This window comes from Ambystoma mexicanum, chromosome 14 (assembly GCF_040938575.1).
Source record: "Ambystoma mexicanum isolate Mex_15411 chromosome 14, UKY_AmexF1_1, whole genome shotgun sequence".
In the NCBI taxonomy this organism is placed as follows: Eukaryota; Metazoa; Chordata; class Amphibia; order Caudata; family Ambystomatidae; genus Ambystoma; species Ambystoma mexicanum.
The window spans coordinates 668,813,972-668,832,566 of NC_090940.1; the positions used below are offsets into that span (position 1 = coordinate 668,813,972).

Sequence of the window (18,595 nt, forward strand, 5' to 3'; positions counted from 1 at the left end):
CGCTTGCCAGGATAAAGGATTCATTTTTGACGGCCAATACATTCAGTTGGACCGTTCTATCCGATTTTTCAATTTGCACTGGCGCCTGCATTCGCTGAGAAACACATCTTCAAAAACATTCCAGTGTTGGGGGGGGGGGGGGGAGAGAGAGAGAGGGGGGGGGGGAGAGAGGAGAGAGAGAGAGAGAGAGAGAGAGAGAGAGAGAGAGAGAGAGAGAGAGAGAGAGAGAGAGAGAGAGAGGAAAAAAAAAAAAAAAAAGCAGTGGTGAATATGGATATCTCTGAATACCTTGCAGCTATATTTCTAGCAAAAGTCCTTGGAGTTGATGTTAGGGGTCAGAGTTTCGTAAAGGCATTCACAGCTAGAATAGATATTTGCAGTTACACACCCTTCACTTCCTGAGAGCATTTCTACACACACATTGTGACAACTTTTATGTGAGAGGCCGGTACTGTGCTGTAATGTTCCGTTTTTAATATAGAAATGCTGCACTTCAAGCTTGCTTTTGTGTGCCACACTCTAAACCCATCATTCTACTTAAGTTAAATTATGTGGTATCCTCCAATGTTCAACGTAAGCACAAGCCTGGGCTGATGACTGGGAATTTTGAAGAATTCAGTTTAGGAAATCACTTCCGAGTAGCAGAATTGACTCTGGATATGTTTCCCTGAAGGGGAAGTTTTAGTGATCATCAACCAGACGTTCAGAGAGTTTAAGAAAAAAACATTCTCTAAGTTATCTTCGCAGACAAGACTCTTGCAGAGGTGTCTTCTTGATTTGAGAAGTGCTGAGTGTGCCTGTGAGCAGGGTACGATTACACAGCACATGCTCACGCGTGCCCTCTGTGTTCTCTGAAAGTCCATTATCATTGCCTGATCTTTGAAAAATGAGGTCCTGACTTGCTGAGAATCAAGCCTGCTTCCGACCTGATCTTGTTGACGTTAACTTAGCCACACTAAACCGCGTTAACCTTTCGAGCATGAAGTAAGCGCAGAGAATATAGGACCCTTTTGTCTCTTGCCACCTTGTCCTGTCATCCGTTTTCACAATGATTTCACTATCCTGTTCAAAGGACCCATTGAAAGAAAGTTTCACAAGCTTGTTCATGAAGGCTTGCATTTGCGTGGACAGAGACTTCGGAAAGTTCAAACCGTTTTGTTGTTACCCGTGGTGGTCACAGGGCTGGGGCAAGGATCTTTACCAGGTGGGGTGAAGTGGCATTCTCACAGCCTCTTCACAACCTAAAAATAACATGAGTTGCCAAAGTGTCCTCAAAATTGGGCCACCTCCGGTTGAACCAGAGCAGGCACTTGCCTCTACTATGCGTATGTAGCTTTTACCATTACCTTTTAGGATTCTGTAGAACCTTGCGGGTCCCAGTGCTCATTCTGTGTATTTTGAAGGCAATTTAGAGACACGTGCCTCATGTGGAGATCAGCAGAGCTGCATAATGGCCTTCCTGGTCTACATTGTTAGTTGTGTGCCAGAGTGTGACCGCCTGAGTTCCACATCCAAGAGTGAATGCATGTAAATGAACACCCAAGGCAGCAACAGGACTGCTCATTTTCACTGGAAAACTCTATAGCCAGCGCTTTTAGAATCTTGAGTTTGGCAACTAAGTTTACATTTGGGCTGGTAATGGTCTAGAAAGTTTTGAACCAAAGTTGGGAAGCACTTTGATTCTGAATAGTCTGCATTCTCTACATTTAGCAGGTCTAGGAAGTTCTTTGTAAGTGCCGCCGTCTCTTCAAGTGCCACAGTCCCTTACAGCCAGAATTTCTCTGGAAGAACTAGGGATTACTCCTTTGTTAAATGGAGTTGGCATGCCAAACGGTGTTCCCTTGTGTAATCGGATGCCACTCGGGTTGGTCAGTGTGGCACAGTGCTTTACAATAAGAGACCACTTCCTCCTAAGACCTGTCTTGTGTTGAGTCAAGCAGCTGCTACACCCACTCATCCCTAGGAGGGTCCCTTTGCAACAAGAGAGCAAGGCTTACTGCGAATGAGTATCCATTCCTACCATTTACACCTTTTGAAGGCAGGTGGTGGTCTGGCCGCTGCAGTATAATGCAAAAAGGGTGGAGACACACAACCAAGCAAGTTGTAGAAATTACGCCAATGAGGTACTCTTGAATTATGTGCCTGGAAAAAAACTCATCCAGTCAATGCCGGATTGGAACATACACAGGCTAAATATTTTGGACTAAGAAAGTGGTCTAAATCTTGTCCATAATATGTGGGAGTAGCGGCCACATCGCACCAGATCAGCTGAACCAGGTCACATCTACAATAATATCCCTAAGAATCTCAAGCTGTGTAGTCGGGGCGAGATACCGGACACACAACTCTAAGCTGATAGCACCTCAGTGTAAGAGAGGAGACTGCTTGACCCAATCAACAAGGCACTGATAGCACCTCAGTGTAAGAGAGGAGACCGCTTGACCCTATCAACAAGGCACTGATAGCACCTCGGTGTAAGAGAAGAGACTGCTTGACCCAATCAACATGGCACTGATAGCACCTCAGTGTAAGAGAGGAGACTGACCCAATCAACAAGGCACTGATAGCACCTCGGTGTAAGAGAGGAGACTGCTTGACCCGATCAACAAGGCACTGATAGCACCTCGGTGTAAGAGAGGAGACTGCTTGACCCAATCAACAAGGCACTGATAGCACCTCAGTGTAAGAGAGGAGACTGCTTGACCCAATCAACAAGGCATGTTTTATGGCATTTCCAGTGCATCGTTCTCTGTTGCTCAGAGGCCACAGAGATCTATCATCTTCTGGCCTGATAGCACCTCAGTGTAAGAGCGGAGACTGCTTGACCCAATCAACAAGGCACTGATAGCACCTCAGTGTAAGAGAGGAGACTGCTTGGTCCAATCAACAGGGCACTGATAGCACCTCAGTGTAAGAGCGAAGACTGCTTGACCCAATCAACAAGGCACTGATAGCACCTCAGTGTAAGAGAGGAGACTGCTTGACCCAATCAACAAGGCACGTTTTACGGCATTTCCAGTGTATCGTTCTCTGTTGCTCAGAGGCCACAGAGATCTATCATCTTCTGGCCTGATAGCACCTCAGTGTAAGAGCGGAGACTGCTTGACCCAATCAACAAGGCACTGATAGCACCTCAGTGTTAGAGAGGAGACTGCCTGACCTAATCAACAAGGCACGTCTTAAGGCAATTCCAGTGCATCGCTCTGTGTTGTTCAGAGGCCACCTGAAACGTATCATCTTCTGGCATCTGAAGGTCATTTCCATGTTGCAACTCTACCCAAAGTGTTGCGTGAGGGTAGAGAAAGGCTCTGTAGGTGGGAACCACATTATGGTCTATCGGATGTTGTTGAAGGTCAGGCTGCATCTGAATCAGTGGGAAAGCACTGCTACCTTTTGACCTACGGCATTTGAAAGTGGGCCTCCCTTGACCTCAAACTAGGACTTAAGATGCTCCATTTACCCAGACAAAATGTCCACAGCCCAGTCATGGGTCCAATGCTGTGAAGTTGAGGGATAATGCAGCTGGAGGCCCTTGGACACTGACCTCCTCCAGGCATTGGTCTGAAGTGCTTCAGAGAAAAGATGGTGCTTCCTAGAAGCTTACAGATTTAGCACCCTACAGAAATAAATCCTATCCATGCACAGGGAATGAACCTGCACTAACCGCCAGTTTCTTCTCCGCAAACCTCTGGCAGCCACTCGAAAAATTGGCTTGGCTATTTGAGTCTCAGTTAAGAAGGTGTCCCTGTCATCCCGCTGAGAAGCGCAATTCTGAAGGTGACCGCGTAGATCAAGGCTCATAGTTTTGCTATGCATGTGTATTTGGTGATGTGTTTTTGGTTTTTGCGATGCAGTTTTTGTTACTTTTATTTCTAAAGTGAGTTTATAGTTCCAGGGCTTTTCTGGAAGTATTTAAAGGATGGAAGAGCAAAAGTGAGGTTAGCTTAAGGAAAGGGAACGGAATTGGATGTGTTCTGATTTTAATAAAACCAGGTGAAAAGCCGTCCTTTGTGAAATGTTTGTGATTTGTGTTTGTATAGGGTTTCAAGCAAGAAATTACTTTAAACACCGACAAGATCGATGAATTGATAGATTTTGGCGAACGGTTGATTCAGAAAAGTGAGCCAATGGATGCAGTGTTGCTTGAAGAGGAGATTGAGGAGCTTAACAGATACTGTCAAGAAGTGTTTGGACGTGTCTCGCGCTTCCACCAGAGGCTCGCGAATAGGACCGCAGTAAGAGATTGCTTTTCTTTCACATGCAGACATACTTTAGAGGGGAGGGAAAATGCATGCTCCAGTCTTGCCGAAAGACACCAGATGCTGAGAGTTGAGAACATGGTGGATTTTCAGACGCTAGCTGCTCATTTGATTAAATCTAGGGAATTCCTCATTTTATAGACTAATTTTTATTTAAGTAGAATATTGTGCAAAAAGAGGCTTATGCCGAGTTAGTTTTAAATTTTGGAAAAATATGTTTATTGGACTAGCTGAAAATAATGCATTAAGTTGTCTGAGGGCAGCATGAAGTAAGAGGCAGACAACAGATTCACCTTTCTAAATAAAATGGTTTATTTTCTATATGTCAGGGTGGATCAAGGCCTACCTTGTCCTATACTAAGGTGGGATTTCCCTACCTACAGAAACTAAGGATAGTCTGTGTCATTAAGTTCCACTCAAAAGTCTATCTTGTCCAAAACCTATACTTGCCCTCACAACTAAATCTTTACAATGTGCAGGGAGGTCAGCAGCAAAAGAGACAGTGTTCCAAATAAAGTTCTGAGCTTCTTCCAGCTCCTGGCTTGCTTTTCAGCTCCCCCTTCCCCAAGTTCAAAACAGTTCCAAAAAGGCCTCAGGGTTCCCTTCCCCAAGAGGTCAGCTCTTCCATCTTCAAAGCTAAAATCAGTCCAAAATCTTTTGGCTTTCAGTAGTTAATTCTAGTTCAACTTTGTAACCATTGAGGCTTCTTAATAGTTAATTCTGGTCCAACTGTTCTTTTCTTCAGTCACTTCTGCACTTGTTATACAATCCAGCCTCTGTATCTTGGCTACCTTTGGATCTTTCTAAGTAGGGCTTATTCGGTCTAGACGCAGTTGTCGGACCATACGGTCCACCTATTACAGGTCACGCAACCGCTAACCCGTCACACTTTGTTATACTTGTTTGTTCTCTTTGGACTTTCTGTCCGACATATGGTTTCTCTCTCTGTACCTGTGTTAATAATCAACATTCACTTCTGTTTCTCCTTGGCAGTCTCTTGGCTTTGCCACAACATGTATTTCACACAATTCACTCCGTGGTGTTCATCCTTTTCCACCCCCTTGCTTTCACATTGTCCATTGGTGTTCATCACTTACCTTTCACTCTCCATCAGTATTCATTACCTGCTTCATTTTGTTTATTAGTGCTCATCATGTTGCTCTCATTCGTGTCTTATTTTCATACTCTTTTCATATCTTTCCTTCAGTTCGGTATTCAATCATTCTTGTTGCAATCTTAAAGTTACTTTGCAGCTTGTTCGGTATTCACAATTCCTCAATTCGCTTTCCAAACACAATTAACATAAGTTTGTTTGTTCAGCGTTTTCATATGCCCCTTTCTAGCCCCCGGAGTGCCCCGGTATGAGTGTTCTCTTTCTCACACTCACCGGTGCATGGCCGCTCCTCCAATCATCTTCTTTCCTCTGTTTGCCTTCTCCTCGCTAGGCTTGTGCTCTTCGGTTGCTCCGGCGAGCGGTGCTTGCTGCCTTCGAACCTTGCTGCAGTGACCTGTGGCAGTCTGGATCCCTCAGTGTCCCACAGCTCCGGGGACTGCAGGTGACTCGACCCGCTCATGGGCCGCTTAGGCCCTGGCGTGTCTCTTACCCCTCTGCAACACACAGCATCCTTTTCACCGGCCTCTCTCCGGCCTGACGGCTGCCATCCACGTTGGCCTCTCCAGTGGGGTTTCTTCTCTGCTTGTGCTGGCAATCCATTGTATACACCTGTGGCTCCTTAACAGGTTATAGGTGCAAGTCCTTTGCCTGACCATAGTTAGATCTATTAGTGGGACATGCCTGACCATTCCAAAGTATTCCTCTACAGTCCTCTTCCTCTTCCCAGTACCAAAGTGGTGTGAATGAATTGGAGTGTGCATAACTCCCAGTTGTATCCTCCTCGTCCCAGTCATAAAGGGAAATTAGTGTGGGATAGTTTGTGTGTATGAAAGAGATAAAGGTTGACAACCTATGAAGGCAGGGGGAGGGGAGGGTTTGGTCTGACAAGGCAAGGGGGGTAGCATATGTCACCCCAGGACATCCTCTCCCCACTGCCCAAGGTTCCTCCACCCAGGTGATCCTCCCTCGCATATCCACCCCCAGAAGCCAAGAGCATGGCCTTTCCCTGGACACCTGGAAGGAAGATCCAGATGAGTAGATGGGAGGACGCCCTCGGGCTCCTCACAGTTGTTGCAGTTGTTGAGCTTCAGACACCAGAAGATGCAGCAGAAGAAGGAAAATGGGGAATAGAATAGAGTGACGGAGGTTGGTTACCCAGAGCAGATTTGTCATCTTCATTTGATCCCCATTACTGTTTTCTGCTGCTTATTATTTATTCCTATGCTACCAGTCAATGTAAAAGTCTGTGGGACTTACAAAGCTTATACATTCACCACCATAGCATGTTAATTTCAGGTTTTCCAAGGTAAGAATTATGGGGTTTATAGGGCATCATCGACACTAGGATGCTGCTTTAGGGCATCCAAGCACATCTGTGCATGAAGGGTAAATTCTGGAGACAGGGTCATAAACTCTGGAGATTAGTCGTGCTCGGAATACGGAGATGGAAGCCCAATAAACATCTTGGAATGCGGAGGCTGTTTTGATCTTCCATTGCTTCTGGTTCTAGGGAGCGGGATAGTGGGGGAGAACGCCACAAAGAAGTTGGAAAGCGAGAGGAACTACCTCTGAAACACTTGCATCTACACTGGTGGATGACCAGCTGAGTTTAGGAGGCTGATATCTGGGGGTCTGGTCATAGGATAGTGCAGGAGCTGTTTGGACAAGCAACGTCATACATGGCTGTAGATTACGCTGTGTGGATGATAGAGACTCTTGAGCTCCCTCCGTTCCGCATCAGAAGCCAGTGCACAGTCTGCCTTGCCGAGGAGACCTTCTCTAATTTCTTTGGTACCCAACAAGGTGGGCTGTGTGCTTTTAAGCAGGTCCTCACCTGCTAAACTGAAACACATCCTGTTGCAGCAGTTGTGGTCAGGACACAAGAACTTCAAGGATTAGCCCAGCCTCCTGGGCAGTTGAGAGGAGTGGGACGATCCTCCCAAAGAGAACATGGATGATAACAGGTAGATTTAGAGATGGCATTCACCTCACTTTCAGCACAAGGGACATATATATCGTCACTGACTGTCATTCTAAGCTTGCAGACTTGCTCCTTGGGGAGAGGGGAACATTGAGCGTGGGCTGCTAGATAACTGAAAGGGATCCCAGCTTGATGGAACCTATCAAGACGGCCTGGGTCTTGGATGTCTTTAGAACGGCGTGTGAGTGAAGGGTGTGAATTAGAGATGAGCGTGATTGACTTCGGGAAAATTGGTATATTTTTCCATTACTGAGCATGTGTGCAGAGAGGTGATGGGTAAATACTAGCAGATCCATTGGGAAATATAGACTCCCAGAGTCTATATAAAAGACTGCCATTGGGATTAGAGTGGCGAACATGCAGATTGTTAAATCTCCATATAGCGTTGCTTACAAATTCGACAAATGGAAGACAGTCGATCTAAACTATCAGAGCATTGACATCTGCACCTGTACCATAACACTATTTTTTTAGGTCACTTGCATTTGGCCTTTATGGGCAGATGCCATGCATGTTGATCGTGCCTGTTGCCTTTGGCCGTCGTGCTTTGTGTTATGCCTGTGGTCATCCTAGTGTGTTCACATTTGTGATGATGTCCACTTGTATGTGCTTCATGATACACATAATAACCTACTGCCACATAGTTCGTATGTATGAATTTATACATGTTGCCCATCACTATTCCAGTGCATTGAATTCCATACAATTGTGTGAGCATCTGTGGCCTTGGGCCTGTTTGACTCCAAATAAATCCAGGAAACAATAACGAGGAGCACAAACTGCAGAAAGGCAGCGCGTTCATGCACGCAATTATCGGCCGAGAGGTTTCTCCGTCTCAAGTGACCATAAGGCTAAGAACTCTCGTCCTGCACACATCGAACTACAGTTCTTAGTGACAGAAACCACAACATTACAATAATATTCCAGACATTAAGTAAATGTAAATCACTCATCTCCTACTAGCTCTCGCCATTTACAAACCGTGACGAATCAGAGGATGTCGTACCTTCTTCCCTAGGGAGAGACCTTTCCCATAAGGCCAGGGCGGTGCGTCGACAGTACAATAATCCCTCTGGGCCTGGTTCACCGGACAAAATGCACATGGGAGAGGAAGCCCCTAATGGGATTTGGGGTGACCATTCCCAGAGAGTGCGGCCTTAGTAGACCATCCCTCCTTCCCCAAATCAAGTTCTTCCCCACCTTCTGCAGGCAGTGTTAATATCTGTTTATTGTAAGGCTAAACCACTTAATATGATAGAGCTAACAACCCTGGAGAGACCAAATGCTTCCCATGTAGCTCTACCATGACTACTGGGACGAAAAGGATGAGGGGTATGAGGATTACTCCACAGAACAGGAATGTGAACGGTCTAGTTTTTCACAGTATTAGATTGACCCAGACAAATATAAAAAGGCAGAGGGAAAACAAGATGGAGAGAGCAGGTCTCGAGCAAGGAAGCTGGGAAGACGCCTACCCAGCATACCAGGAACTGACGCAGGAGACACTATGCAAAGAGCTGAGCGAGAACGCAGGCAGAGGAGGAGGAGTTCCTTTGTGCGCTGCCCAAATGAACCTCTGGGTGTGCCGAAGCCTGGGAAGCTGCAGAGAAGCAAAGCCCTGTCCCACAAAGGTAAAAGGGAATGGACGACTGGCCGTCAATGAGAAACTGAAGAGAAACCGATCAGCGGGGACGCCGCCGACCGAAGCTAGCAACCGAATGCTCCCGGAGCCCCAGAAGGAAATGCTGCGGCCCAGAAGATGACAGAGAGACAGGCACGCAGGCACAGCTAAAGGTGCTGAAGATCCGGGAGGTGTCAAGGCGAAACAGGAACAAGAGAGTGGGAGGGTCTGGGACCCTTAGAGAAGCGGAGAGAGTACAGAAGGGAGCATATGCTTGGCAGGAGAGTAAACCAAGATATTGCACCCATACAGTACGAGTCTGAGACCTGTACCCACATAAGAATAAGAGAGAAAGAGGGTCTGGGACCCTGAATAAAGCAGATATGTTACAGAAAGGAGCACATGCTTGGTGGAAGAGTAAACCAAGTCATTGCAACACGTCATGAGGGGCTCACATCCAAAAGAGAGTTTGAGAATAAGAGGGTTGAGGACCCTGAAGACAAGAGAGACTGTTTTGATGAAAAGCCATGCTTGGCAGGGAAATACACCAAGCCAGTATTATAAAGAATTATGAGTCTGGGAACCCTTTTATTGGTTAATAAACGTTTATAGCCAAAAATATGCCACTTTTGTGTCTGAGCCTTCCTACCAGCAACTACCACATTGATGCATGTTGCTGTCCCCATTACTCAGCTATGTGAGAAACCTGAGGCCTTTCTCCCAGGTTATTCCCGGGGATCGTTTGTTCAGGTGGCCAGGGGAGGGCCATCCCTTTTTTCCAATGCACTCCTACCCGATATCCCAGCAGTCTTTATGGCATGTTGTCACCAAACCCCATTGCCCCCCCCTCAACACTTTCCCTCACGGAAAAGATGGAGAAACAACAGGGGAACTCAAAATTACCTCTAAAACCCAAAACAAATATTACCTCTCCACAACACTACAAGTCCCATAATCCCATTCCCCCATCAAATCCATAAGGACTGGGATGAGGAAGAGGCAGATGGGGGTCATGAGGATTACCCATAGGAATACATGGGCAATGGATTCCTATGGGAAGTCTCATTGTTGCCCCGATAATGAGGTCACGCAGAGTCAGGCACAAAGGGGCAACTATTCCCACCTGACTCCAATTAACTCTAGCTGGGAGTATAAAAGCAGCAGCCAGGAACAGCATGGTGCGCGAGTCAGGGATGCTGGAAGGTATTGGAGAGCAGGAAAGACCCCTGGTGAGCTGGAGAGACCCCGGTAGACCTGGAGGAGAAGGAGAAAACCGTCCAAACACTGGCCCTGCTACCAGAGAGGAGATTGCAGTGTAAAGGAGGAAACTGTCCCTCCAGAAGGCAAGACCAGGGGCAGCTGGGGTTGCCTGTGGGTACCGACAGTTAAACTCCTCCCCTGTGCCAGGCAGGGGAACCCAGGTCTCTGAGGGGCAGTGGGAGAGTCCATGACTTCCTACAAACATCACCTTTTGGCCCCTGCAGCTCCCAATGACAAAGTGCCATTTCGGGGAGCAAAGGAAGTGGGGGCAAAATCAGCAAGTGCATTCCGGCACTAGAAGTCCCACAACCTTTTTTCATTAAAATTGGGACTTTTGTGAACAGCATCTGTCCCGAAAGAGGGAGGCTTTTGTTAACCTAAAAAGGGGTTCGAGCCCGACCGAGGGAGAACCTTGAGCAGCTTAAAGAAGTTTCCGAGCCCGACAGAAGGAAACTATAACACACAAATCAAACCTTCAAGACCAGCAGCAGGGTGTTCTGGCACCACGTGGGAGCTTGTGTGAAAGACTCTCGCTGACCCCCCACCTCTTTGCTTTGCATTGAACCTACAGATACCATAACGCCATAGGAGAGCCGCCAAAACAGGTCAAAGTGGTCATACAGGAGGTCAAGCAAAATACACCTACAATCAAAAGACTTGGATCTACAAACCGTTAAGAAGTATAAGGGAAGTGAATCCCACTTTGTGAAAGCAAAGGTGAAGTGGCAAGAGTGAACCCAGAAGAGGGATGCCAACGTTGAAAATATTGAAACGGCAAGAGTGAACCCCAAGGAGGGATGCCAGAGATGAAAGCAAAGGTGAAGTGGCAAGAGTGAACCCAGAAGAGGGATGCCAGAGAAGAGGGGCAAAGTCTAAAGTCCCAAGAAACAGTGTGTTGACAAACGTGAACCCGGACGAGGGATGTCCACTATGAACTGTTTGAAAAGACATTGAGAAACCAAGGGACGTGAATCCTGCTAAAGAGAAGAGAAAGTCATAGTGAACCCGGTGGAGGGAGGCTGTAAGATTCGAGAAGGGTCAGCGCCCACAAGAGAGAGACCCAGGGGTCAATCATTACTGCACCGCGTCAATGGAACTTTACGTTGAGGTAACAAGAAACACTACTTTTGAAAAGTAATTTTTGTGCTACTAAACCCCTCTGTCACTCATTCGACAGTCCTAAGACTTTACTAGAGGGCAATAGATCCAAAGCCTGAGTAAGTATTTCACATGGGAATGCATCTTTTGCAGTTACTGTATTCTCGTTTGCCAAATGCTAAAGACATAAATCATTGTTCTGTGCATTTGACTCCTCTGGGAAAACATCACAAGAGAGAATAACCGGATCTTCTTCTTTTGAAGCGATGACTGATATGATTAATATTTGTCTGCCTGTTCATCCAACTGTTTACTTGGCAACTTTACAAGTTCTCTTGGAGGCCGCAAGGACTGAGAGTGTCTTTGCTTGAACAACACAGGGTGACACAACCGTGGCTATGGACGTTGTTTTTGTTTCCATCTCTCCCCCTTGGCTGCGTTCCCATGAGCCTCTGCGCTGTTAAGTTGAGAAATGTCTGCTTTGTTGTGGCTTCTTCTTTTTCTTGACCCTCCATGCATTGCTCCGCCCTCCCATTGATCCCCTGGCATGTGACAGGTGCTGGACCACATACTACGGCTGATGGCTTGGCAGATGCCACCGTAACCTGCGGCAGGCTTACTCTCTTGCTCGTCATTTTCAGTATCCTGTGGCTCTTGCCAGGTTCCTTGATAATTCCACTCACAGGCTCTCACTCTGGCCTCACTTATAAGCCTTAACCTGTTATGGTTTGGCCTTTACAACCAGCCACATCCTGTCCTCCCCTTCTGTCTTACTGCTTCAATTACTATGAGGCAAAAAGCAAGAGGGGTCCTGGGAGTCCCTCTGCCGGACATTAGTCCTGGTTACGAGAGCCCTACCCAGATTCTTTAGCTAACTATCTTTCATAGAGGAGAAATATCCCTGCAGATCAGTCTTTGTCCTGCCCACGGGCAGTCCAGCACCGAAATGCTAGGCAATTCTCCTCTGAACAAGAGTACCAACAGCAACCCCAGGCACGGGTCAGTCTGGTCGGACCTCATCAGTAGGGTGGAGCATTGCATCTCTAAGAAAAGTGAGCAAGGGGTCAACGTCTGGATTCCCCTAGTAACTTATGGTGAGACCCAAAGTTACTTAAATTATGCAAAAAAACAAGGGAGGTCCTGGGAGTCCCTTTGCCGGACATTGGTCCCGGTTACGAGAGACCTACCCCAAGCCTTTAGCTCACTTACTATTATAGCACCAACTCTTTGGAACGTCGTCGGAACTCCCACAAAGCCTGGTGCTGTCTACCTCTTAGCTACTGCCTTCTGTGCCAATTGTTCGAGTGGGAGCTCGTATTGGTGTGTCTGTTTCATCAGCTCATAAGCTTGTGGCCGTGTGTTTGGTGCATGCAAAATTGTTCCGCCTCTCCACAATGGATATGTTCCATTGTCTTCCCACTTGTGGTCAGGTGTTGTGGGTTGTACAATAAATCAGTTGGCTCGGTGCCTTGACCCATGCAGCACCAAGGCTCAAATTGTCTCTCGGTCACAGTTGTTATGGTGGCTGCGCGGTCCCGCGTCTCGGTTGCTGAGGCTGTACATGTACTTGTTTGCTACCTGTGTATTCATGGGCACTGCACTTGCTATTTCTGCGTATTTTGCACTCTGGTGCCCAATGCAGTGATCCAGTTCCAACCTTGTAGATTTCAGCTGCACACGTCAGTAGTTATTCCCTTCTGCACCAGCCCTTGGCTTCTCCTTTTGCCATTGGTCCCAGAGTCTGCAACGTTTGTCTCTCTACATATTTTGGACTACAACTACCATCAGCCCTAGCCAGAGTAGTCCATGGTGAAGGGGTGCATGGGAATCGTGGACCAAACATTTTGGGAGTCACAGGCTGCAGGCCCCTGCCCTAGGCCATCAGGTCTTTGTAAACAGGGACCAGAATATGTGACTTCATCACATAGGGCTGAGCACAGTGAGGCAGCCATTGTTGTTGTTACTACCTATCTTGGGCTGCTTTGATGTTCTATTTTTAGTAAACCGGTTCGCACAGGAAGCTCGAGCCTGTTTAGGATTGCTCTGGATCGACACTCAGAAAACGTCATGGTACCTTTTTGTTTTGATTATAAGAAAGGGCAAAGCCAGACGAGAACACTCAGTGGTGACCATAAGAAAGTTTGGAACTGGCCTTTTATTGCCAAATATAGACAGTGCTCTGAGCAATCTGATTGGGTGCAGGCAGCTGCAAAGGTTTAGAACCTTAATAGCTGAATCTAAAATTATAGAAAGGAGAGAGATTAGTAAAAAATGAACAGAAACGAGTGTGTGGAGCAATGACACAAACTAGAGAATAGGTGTGGGGAGGTGCTCTGTTGGCATTCAGTGTGACACTGTGTGTTCTGCATGTTTGACAGAACCTCTGAACATTGTCACTGGTGCTCCTTTCCCGGATACATAAACCACACTAGTATCATATCAAAGGCTGCATAGGCATCCTGAAGCACTAGCAGGCAGGGGCTGCATAGGCATCCTAAAGCACCAGCAGGCAGAGGCTGCATAGGCATCCTAAAGCACTAGCAGCCAGAGGCTGCATAGGCATCCTGAAGCACTAGCAGGCAGGGGCTGCATAGGCATCCTAAAGCACCAGCAGGCAGAGGCTGCATAGGCATCCTAAAGCACCAGCAGGCAGAGGCTGCATAGACATCCTAAAGCAATAGCAGCCAGAGGCTGCATAGGCATCCTGAAGCACTAGCAGGCAGGGGCTGCATAGGCATCCTAAAGCACCAGCAGGCAGAGGCTGCATAGGCATCCTAAAGCACCAGCAGGCAGAGGCTGCATAGGCATCCTAAAGCAATAGCAGCCAGAGGCTGCATAGACATCCTAAAGCACCAGCAGGCAGAGGCTGCATAGGCATCCTAAAGCAATAGCAGCCAGAGGCTGCATAGGCATCCTGAAGCACTAGCAGGCAGAGGCTGCATAGACATCCTAAAGCACTAGCAGGCAGAGGCTGCATAGGCATCCTGAAGCACTAGCAGGCAGGCAGAGTTTGTATAGGCATCCTAAAGCACTAGCAGGCGGAGGCTGCACAATGCATCCTGAAGCACTAGCAGGCAGAGTTTGCATAGGCACCCTAAAGCACTAGCAAGCAGAGTTTGCATAGGCATCCTGAACGAGTAGCAGGCAAAGTTTGCATAGGCAACCCAAAGCTCTAGCAGGCAGAGGCTGTATAGGCACCCCAAAGGTCTAGCAGGCAGAGGCTGCATAGGCCCCCTAAAGCACTAGCAGGCAGAGTTTGCATAGGCATCCTAAAGCACTAGCAGGCAAGAGTTTGCATAGTCATCCTGAAGCACTAGCAGGCAGAGGCTGCTTAGGCATCCTGAAGCACTAGCAGGCAGAGGCTGCATAGGCACCCTAAAGCACTAGCAGGCAGAGCAGAGTTTGCATAGGCATCCTGAAGGAGTAGCAGGCAGATGCTGCATGGGCATCCTGAAGCACTAGCAGGCAGAGTTTACATAAGCATCCTAAAGCACTAGCAGGCAGATGCTGCATAGGCATCCTAAAGCCCTAGCAGGCAGAGGCTGCATAGGCATCCTAAAGCACTAGCAGGCAGAGGCTGCATAGGCACCCTAAAGCACTAGCAGGCAGAGTTTGCATAGGCATCCTAAAGCACTAGCAGGCAGAGGCTGCATAGGCACCCTAAAGCACCAGCAGGCAGAGGCTGCATAGACATCCTGAAGCACTAGCAGGCAGAGTTTGCATAAGCATCCTGGAACACTAGCAGGCAGATGCTGCATAGGCATCCTAAAGCCCTAGCAGGCAGAGGCTGCATAGGCATCCTAAAGCACTAGCAGGCAGAGGCTGCATAGGCACCCTAAAGCACTAGCAGGCAGAGTTTGCATAGGCATCCTAAAGCACCAGCAGGCAGAGGCTGCATAGACATCCTGAAGCACTAGCAGGCAGAGTTTGCATAAGCATCCTGAAGGAGTAGCAGGCAGATGCTGCATGGGCATCCTGAAGGAGTAGCAGGCAGATGCTGCATGGGCATCCTAAAGCACTACCAGGCTTAAGGTTTAAGTTATAATTTGCTCTGTACTGTTAATTGTTTAATGATTGTACAGCGCCCCGCTGCCCCCATGCCAGGGTTGCACTGTGTTCATGCCAAGCATGGTGTCCTTTCTGGCTTGGGGTTTTATGTTTGGATACTGGGTGTTCTTTGTAGTTCCCTTGGCATTTTACAGAGGATTGGACTGCCCCTGTTTCTCTTCTGATCATCCATGGCATCGTTTTGTTGCTCGCTGGTGGTCAGTATGTGGTGGGGTGCGAGTAGTCTGAACCCTCATTAATCCTAAGGGTGTAAAGGAGTTAATGGTAGTTTGAAAGGCAGTGGAAAGGAGAGTGTGGCTCCCTTCACAATCATCTTGATGTTGTAGTTGTATAGGGCTGTTACAACCTCCTTGTTTAGTTGTTTTTCTCTCAGCGCAATAAGTAAAGGCAAACATCACCATCAAGGAACCCCCCCCTCAAACAAACGCTGCACAGCCTGGAGCACCAGTCTACACACCATAGCGTGGCTGTCAGGGGGATAGCGGGGGGGGGGGGTGGATGGAGAAGAAGTGGACAGGAGACCCCTATCATGTCTGTTTTTGCCCCGCAGTTAACCAGCCTCTTATTCCTATTGAGTCTTCATCCAGTACTTGACTTGTGTTCCGTGGTTGTTTCCCTCAGAGTCGCTGCAACACCCGGGTAGTGATTTCCCAAAGGTACTGTTAGCGAGATGTATCATGTTTATGCTTCATCCCCTCTCCTAGTGAGACCCCAGCACTTTTTGCTGGACTTCTGGACCTTTTTGTTTATCTTGAATGAGTGGAGCCTTTTCCCACTCATTCATTCATATTTGCTGTCACTTTTGGAACTGTTCTGTTCTGTGTGTTTTACCTTTACTATGGAGCCTACTGTCCTCCATATCTCTTTAAAGGCATCTGTCTTTTTACTACTGCAGCACAGCTCCTTAAGTGCAGTGTTGCTGGAAACCCTTTGGGTTCTCCTTCGAGATTCTTTTACTATCCTCAATTCACTGCAGTTCTTAAGGATAGAGGGTTACTTTGTATCCTTCCTAAAACAATATACTATGAGAGATTGGCACGCACCACCTTATGTGGAGTGCTAAGGGGATACCCCTTGTGGCTTTTTACTCACATAGACAACCCTATAGTTAAGGCTGGCGGCAGTGGATGTGTTCTTCCCACTTGTGTGCTATTTTTGTTATCACCGACTGTATTCACAGTCTCAGTTGTAGTTGTGCGCAATAGGGTCCCCTGTGTTCTAACGTGGTGCCTCCTTTCTTTCTTTTTGTGTGTCTGGGCAGTCGGAAAGTGGGGGAGAAGTCTTTCCCCTGTCCTTTACCAGAGGCCCTGAATGGAACCTGTTCCCACTGGGGGGTATGGCTTTCCTGATTGGACAGCCACCCACCCCTTTCTGTAAACTGCTGACTGAGACTGCAGAGGAGTGTGTGGTGAAACTGAATTAAAGGTGAGGTTCCTGAGGTGAAAGGCAAGTCGACCACTGGAAACTGAAGTAAACGAAGCCGAAGACGACCAGAGACGCCTGCAGACCCTTTCCATCACTCTGAATCGATCACTGCTGTCCCAGCCACATTTTCTATTCGACAGAGGAGCTCCGAAGAGGACAACTCTTTCCCTTTGGCTGGTGGGACCAACCAGCCCTGAGATGAACTGCAATCTGAGCCATCTCCCGAGGTGCTGCGCCTTTCCAGAGCTGCAGACCATGAATACCAGGAGACATCTGACCCATTTACAGTGCATCATCTTTGAGAGGCTGAATACTGCCAAGTCTTGGAGCTCCAGGTGAACCTCCAGAGACACCATCCAACTGATCTGAGTCCCCTCATCAGAGTGCAGGACTCCAAATCGAAGAAGATGGACCGGGCGAATACCGCCTTTTGTTGGTGCTGAGAAAAAGGTGCCAAAATCACAGACTGACTAAGGAGACTGCAGAAATCTGTGCCATGGGTCATCTCTTGAGACTGCTGCTGAGTCCTTCCTTTCATCGCCAGACCGAGGAATCCAGAGACCGGGTCCGCCGGTGCTGCACAGAGGAGAATTTAACTACGAGCATTTCTTCTAACCTAAGGTACTGTTTTGTGAAAGGTATTGCTTACCTGAACCAAGAAGTCGCTCCAGAGTGTTGGAGTGCGTGAAGAGATGCCCGGGGTGTCCACGCTAACCTCTGACACAAGCTGCCGGCTTGTGTCCCTTTAGTGAGTCCTTTTGCAGGGTTTAGTGAGTCCTTTTGCAGGGTTTAGTGAGTCCTTTTGCAGGGTATCTATCATTGTGTTAATTCTTCGAGTATCGTTTTCTTGAGACTAAAAGTCTCCTAAGGAACTTTTGCTTTTCTGCTGCTTCTTAAGACTTTGAATCCAATCCGAACTGACTTTTGCATATAGTTAGGGATTGGACTTTAAAAGCATTAGTTTACTAAGAAAGTGCCTCCAGAACGTTAAGCACTGCTAGTGGATGACTAACCAACCTTTTTCCTTTCTAAAAGACATTATCTTATGTGCTTTTGATAACTAAATACAATAACCGTATATCTTTGTCTTAACACGAGTGTGCGGTAGTACCAATAATACGGTAGGACTGTCATTAGTGTCAAACTCTATAACAATTGTACTGCGAGCAACTATCATTGAAGCAATGATATGATATTTTATTTGTATAGCGCGTGTACACAAGTGTTTCAAAGCGCTTCAATGCAGGGGAGGGAGCAAGGGTAAAATACAGTACATTCTTATAAAGGCCTTGAGACATTTAAGAATGGCAAATAAACTATTGTACTAGGCCTTCAGTGAAGGAAAGCGGGGCGGGCGGAGGTGAAGAACAAACAATAGGCTATCGTGCTAGGCCTGACGGCATTTCTGATAGTCCAAGAGCTTTGACAATAAGTGAAGGAAGGAAGAGGGTGCGGGGGGGGGTGAGGAACAAACTATAAACTATCGTACTAGGCCTAACAACAAGGGTTGACAGTAGGTGAGGGAAGGAAGGGGGGTGAGGAACAAACTATAGACTATCGTACTAGGCCTGTCGTTTCTGACAGTGTAAGTGCATTAACTAAGGGGTGAGGGGAGAGAAGAGAAGGGACAGGCAGAGACAGAAAAGGAGATGGAGATAGACTGAGAATCAGAATAAGTAAGTTGTGGTCCGTGATGTGGTCATCATTTTCCGTATTTAGGAGGCATGGCAGTATGTAGAAGCAGTGGGGTAATTGCAGCTGAAACAGGC

The 18,595-nt window shown here is 47.4% G+C and overlaps 1 protein-coding gene across 8 annotated transcripts in view; it reads left to right on the plus strand.

Moving 5' to 3' along the window:
• SYNE2 (spectrin repeat containing nuclear envelope protein 2) overlaps nt 1–18,595 on the plus strand; it is a 1,840,150-nt gene that overhangs the window by 1,742,059 nt on the left and 79,496 nt on the right. For 6 of the 8 annotated variants that reach the window (XM_069638223.1, XM_069638224.1, XM_069638229.1 and 3 more), the window contains one exon: nt 4,041–4,235. The exons of the other annotated variants lie outside the window; for them this stretch is intronic. In XM_069638223.1, the coding sequence (XP_069494324.1) occupies nt 4,041–4,235 (195 nt within the window). The remainder of the gene's footprint in view (nt 1–4,040; nt 4,236–18,595) is intronic. 8 annotated transcript variants of the gene reach the window in all.